The sequence below is a fragment of the Brachycentrus maculatus genome, unplaced genomic scaffold (genome assembly GCF_059751285.1).
Source record: "Brachycentrus maculatus isolate JH-2025_06_01 unplaced genomic scaffold, ASM5975128v1 h1tg001282l, whole genome shotgun sequence".
NCBI classification, from domain to species: Eukaryota; Metazoa; Arthropoda; class Insecta; order Trichoptera; family Brachycentridae; genus Brachycentrus; species Brachycentrus maculatus.
The window spans coordinates 15,216-20,915 of NW_028281955.1; the positions used below are offsets into that span (position 1 = coordinate 15,216).

The 5,700-nt window shown below is 42.3% G+C and overlaps 1 protein-coding gene across 1 annotated transcript; it reads left to right on the forward strand.

Annotated features, from left to right (window-relative positions):
- The first annotated feature begins 435 nt into the window (after positions 1–435).
- LOC148299194 (G surface protein, allelic form 168-like) lies at positions 436–4,324 on the forward strand. Its single transcript, XM_088276304.1, has 3 exons — positions 436–569; positions 1,113–4,200; positions 4,289–4,324. Exons 1-3 carry the CDS (start codon positions 436–438, stop codon positions 4,322–4,324), a joined length of 3,258 nt encoding a protein of 1,085 aa, XP_088132430.1.
- The last annotated feature ends 1,376 nt before the right edge of the window (positions 4,325–5,700 follow it).

Genomic DNA, 5,700 nt, shown 5'->3' on the forward strand with positions numbered 1-5,700 from the left:
ATTTGGCCATTTAAGTTATTCATTGAATGTTTTCATGGATTTGTATTTTCGTTGGATATATGAAATTTTCGGGCCTGTATTTTGGAATTAGGACTACGATTTTGAAATAAGGGAGTCGTTTTCAGATTTCATTCTTGACTGGTTATGAACGATTGCACAAGAGGGCTTCATATCTTCTAGTTTGAAATTTTGGTATTGCTATGTACTGGAAATATTAAGTAAGAAAAAAACTGATTTTGATGTGTTCGAGAATCCTGATCTTTGGCCAAGTATTTTGAATTTATAGATCGCTAGGAATCAATCAAATGTAGTGGATATCCAACTAACAATAAATCTCAGTCAGCGAGTGAGCTTCATATTATTTTGGTACCGCTGACTTAAATTGAACTATAATGAAAGAAGGTTATAGTTTCGGGATAAAATATAATTAAAGACATGTTTAAGCCCACCTGGTGCCTCATCACTCTTGCTCTCATCAGCTTAGTGGTAGCTCAGAATGCAAGTGCTGATCTTGCTAATGATCCCGAACTCTTGGCCATTGTCAATAACTACTTTGGATGTAAAACCTGGTAAGATGGAATCTGTGTCGAGTGCTCACAACATTTTTATTTTAATAAGAAAGGAATCTGCTGTGAAGTAAAATAACACTGCAAGGTCTTCAATCAGGGAGCTGGTCTCTGCGAATCTTGCTACGAAGGATACGTGATTTCTAATGACACTTGTGTCGCTCTTGATAATTCTGCCCCAGAACGTATCGGCTGCAAAACTTGGAGCAATGGAGCTTGTGTCGAATGCTCGACTAGATGGTATTTCTCATCACAAGGTGTTTGCGCACCCGTCTCTAACTTATGCAGAACTTATGGAGCCAACGGAAATTGTGACTCTTGCTACAAAGGTTATAAAATTAGTAATTCAAACTGTATTCTATAAGATCTCAAACAACCTAGCGATCTAGGATGTGCAATTTGGGATTGGGACAATGATAACTGTCTCGAATGCTCACAAAGATGGTTCGATAGTAATGGAATTTGCATCCCAGTTGACGATTTTTGTAAAAGCTGGAATATCCAAGGAGATTGCACAGAATGTTATAAAGGCTATGGACTGAATAGTGGTATATGTGCAAGAACTGCAGAGGAAAAGCCCAAGGATCTCGGTTGCAAAACTTGGGATTGGGACAATCAAGTCTGCCTCGAATGTTCATTCAACTGGGTTAGCGTCAACGGTGCCTGCGTTCCAGTCTCCAGTCAATGCGCTTCGCACAACGCCCAAGGTGTCTGTGTTTCATGCTACAAAGGATACGAATTAAGCAACGGACAATGTGTTGCTTCAACAGTCACAGGACCCAAAGATCTCGGTTGCAAAACTTGGGATTGGGACAATCAAGTCTGCCTCGAATGTTCATTCAACTGGGTTAGCGTCAACGGTGCCTGCGTTCCAGTCTCCAGTCAATGCGCTTCGCACAACGCCCAAGGTGTCTGTGTTTCATGCTACAAAGGATATGAATTAAGCAACGGACAATGTGTTGCCTCTCAAGTTACAGGACCCAAGGATCTCGGTTGCAAAACTTGGGATTGGGACAATCAAGTCTGCCTCGAATGTTCATTCAACTGGGTTAGCGTCAACGGTGCCTGCGTTCCAGTCTCCAGTCAATGCGCTTCGCACAACGCCCAAGGTGTCTGTGTTTCATGCTACAAAGGATACGAATTAAGCAACGGACAATGTGTTGCCTCTCAAGTTACAGGACCCAAGGATCTCGGTTGCAAAACTTGGGATTGGGACAATCAAGTCTGCCTCGAATGTTCATTCAACTGGGTTAGCGTCAACGGTGCCTGCGTTCCAGTCTCCAGTCAATGCGCTTCGCACAACGCCCAAGGTGTCTGTGTTTCATGCTACAAAGGATACGAATTAAGCAACGGACAATGTGTTGCTTCAACAGTCACAGGACCCAAAGATCTCGGTTGCAAAACTTGGGATTGGGACAATCAAGTCTGCCTCGAATGTTCATTCAACTGGGTTAGCGTCAACGGTGCCTGCGTTCCAGTCTCCAGTCAATGCGCTTCGCACAACGCCCAAGGTGTCTGTGTTTCATGCTACAAAGGATATGAATTAAGCAACGGACAATGTGTTGCTTCAACAGTCACAGGACCCAAAGATCTCGGTTGCAAAACTTGGGATTGGGACAATCAAGTCTGCCTCGAATGTTCATTCAACTGGGTTAGCGTCAACGGTGCCTGCGTTCCAGTCTCCAGTCAATGCGCTTCGCACAACGCCCAAGGTGTCTGTGTTTCATGCTACAAAGGATACGAATTAAGCAACGGACAATGTGTTGCTTCAACAGTCACAGGACCCAAAGATCTCGGTTGCAAAACTTGGGATTGGGACAATCAAGTCTGCCTCGAATGTTCATTCAACTGGGTTAGCGTCAACGGTGCCTGCGTTCCAGTCTCCAGTCAATGCGCTTCGCACAACGCCCAAGGTGTCTGTGTTTCATGCTACAAAGGATACGAATTAAGCAACGGACAATGTGTTGCTTCAACAGTCACAGGACCCAAAGATCTCGGTTGCAAAACTTGGGATTGGGACAATCAAGTCTGCCTCGAATGTTCATTCAACTGGGTTAGCGTCAACGGTGCCTGCGTTCCAGTCTCCAGTCAATGCGCTTCGCACAACGCCCAAGGTGTCTGTGTTTCATGCTACAAAGGATACGAATTAAGCAACGGACAATGTGTTGCCTCTCAAGTTACAGGACCCAAGGATCTCGGTTGCAAAACTTGGGATTGGGACAATCAAGTCTGCCTCGAATGTTCATTCAACTGGGTTAGCGTCAACGGTGCCTGCGTTCCAGTCTCCAGTCAATGCGCTTCGCACAACGCCCAAGGTGTCTGTGTTTCATGCTACAAAGGATATGAATTAAGCAACGGACAATGTGTTGCCTCTCAAGTTACAGGACCCAAGGATCTCGGTTGCAAAACTTGGGATTGGGACAATCAAGTCTGCCTCGAATGTTCATTCAACTGGGTTAGCGTCAACGGTGCCTGCGTTCCAGTCTCCAGTCAATGCGCTTCGCACAACGCCCAAGGTGTCTGTGTTTCATGCTACAAAGGATACGAATTAAGCAACGGACAATGTGTTGCCTCTCAAGTTACAGGACCCAAGGATCTCGGTTGCAAAACTTGGGATTGGGACAATCAAGTCTGCCTCGAATGTTCATTCAACTGGGTTAGCGTCAACGGTGCCTGCGTTCCAGTCTCCAGTCAATGCGCTTCGCACAACGCCCAAGGTGTCTGTGTTTCATGCTACAAAGGATATGAATTAAGCAACGGACAATGTGTTGCCTCTCAAGTTACAGGACCCAAGGATCTCGGTTGCAAAACTTGGGATTGGGACAATCAAGTCTGCCTCGAATGTTCATTCAACTGGGTTAGCGTCAACGGTGCCTGCGTTCCAGTCTCCAGTCAATGCGCTTCGCACAACGCCCAAGGTGTCTGTGTTTCATGCTACAAAGGATACGAATTAAGCAACGGACAATGTGTTGCCTCTCAAGTTACAGGACCCAAGGATCTCGGTTGCAAAACTTGGGATTGGGACAATCAAGTCTGCCTCGAATGTTCATTCAACTGGGTTAGCGTCAACGGTGCCTGCGTTCCAGTCTCCAGTCAATGCGCTTCGCACAACGCCCAAGGTGTCTGTGTTTCATGCTACAAAGGATACGAATTAAGCAACGGACAATGTGTTGCTTCAACAGTCACAGGACCCAAAGATCTCGGTTGCAAAACTTGGGATTGGGACAATCAAGTCTGCCTCGAATGTTCATTCAACTGGGTTAGCGTCAACGGTGCCTGCGTTCCAGTCTCCAGTCAATGCGCTTCGCACAACGCCCAAGGTGTCTGTGTTTCATGCTACAAAGGATATGAATTAAGCAACGGACAATGTGTTGCCTCTCAAGTTACAGGACCCAAGGATCTCGGTTGCAAAACTTGGGATTGGGACAATCAAGTCTGCCTCGAATGTTCATTCAACTGGGTTAGCGTCAACGGTGCCTGCGTTCTAGTCTCCAGTCAATGCGCTTCGCACAACGCCCAAGGTGTCTGTGTTTCATGCTACAAAGGATACGAATTAAGCAACGGACAATGTGTTGCCTCTCAAGTTACAGGACCCAAGGATCTCGGTTGCAAAACTTGGGATTGGGACAATCAAGTCTGCCTCGAATGCTCTAATAAATGGATTTCTCGCAATGGAGTTTGCACACCTGTTGATGACTCATGCGCCTCTCACGATTCTACAGGAACTTGCACATCATGCTACAATGGCTACCTCTTGAAAAGTGGAGTCTGTGAGCTTGGAAATTTACTTTGCAAGACTAGCGATCAACGTGGAGTTTGTCTTTCTTGCTATAATGGATTCGTCTTATACAAAAGCAACTGTGTCCCACTCTCACAGATTGCCGACATTATACTTTACTATACTTAGTGCTGCCCTTAAAAACTAGCAGAGTTGAAACTTGCAGGCAGACTCTGAATCTGATCACAATTCATTTTATTATTATTTTTGTTCAAAATCCTTTATTTATTACTCATTATCCCCGACGTTCATCATTTTGTTCTGTTTAACAACAAACAATTATTATTCTTTCTCCTCTTTGGCGCAATAAACTTCTTGACAAATAATCTGAATTATGATTTTTTGATGAAAGAATCTTATTAAAGTCTAGGACGATTTATAAAATATGTGGATCTAGAAGTTGCTTACTTTAAACTATCATTATTTATAAAAAATTATCAAGAAAGAATAAATTTGTTTCTAGTCATAGGATAAAATTTCATTTTTGCGAAAATTGAATTCAAATTTCAAGAATAATAATAAGGTGCTGCTCGGCCATGGCCTGCGCCAAAAAATCCTAAGTCTTTTTTTCCCAAAAACTAAAGATGCAGGAAATGGGCTAGATTCAATAAAGAAAATTGTTTCTCTATGCTGGGGGTAAGTGGAAGATAATTTTAAAATCGATACTTTATTCAAAAGGATTAGTGAGGCGAGGAAGTTATATTCTGTCAAATGAGATTGAAAATAGGAAGAATATGCACTTAATTTGGCAAAGAATTATTCGGGACAATTTAAGGCTGTAGATCTTGTTCAGTTTATCTATATCACTATATACTTATATCACTATCAATATGACCATATGACTATATATATATAATTCAACGGAGCAATAATGGTACTCAAAACATTAACTACACTTTTGCTGATTATCTTAATCTTCCCTGACTGCCAAACCGTCATAAATACCATTGCAATGGAAAACACCGATTAGATTCTCGTTGCTGATGTAAGCCATGAAATTTTCATTAAGAAAATTGGCCCTTTATTGAACAGCAGTTATTTAGAAATTTTTAATGGTTCTTATCAATAAAGCTACTAAGGAATAATTTGGGGCACTGGTTTAAGGGCTTTTGTTACTATGCCAGTTCGATTAAATCATAAAAAATGTCCTTTGTAAATTAATGTAATATTTAAAATTGATACGGGGGCTCCAATTTCAACTCTCACAGAAGAAGTTATTTAAAAGTTATTTAAAAATTGTCAAAAAATTTAACAAACGTTTTCAGATACGTACACCGTAAAGATTGTTGGAAGATAATTTCTGGTTAGCAAATCCCAGTCCTATTACGGAAACTTAAATATATTAGGAGCTAATTT

What these genes read in the sequence shown, in the direction of transcription:
- LOC148299194 (XM_088276304.1), top strand. Translation starts at nt 436, where the DNA reads ATGTTTAAGCCCACCTGGTGCCTCATCACTCTTGCTCTCATCAGCTTA. An exon ending in TACTTTGGATGTAAAACCTG is followed by an intron (nt 570 to 1,112) that starts GTAAGATGGAAT and finishes TGGACTGAATAG; the next exon opens with TGGTATATGTGCAAGAACTG. An exon ending in CTTGGGATTGGGACAATCAA is followed by an intron (nt 4,201 to 4,288) that starts GTCTGCCTCGAA and finishes ACGATTCTACAG; the next exon opens with GAACTTGCACATCATGCTAC.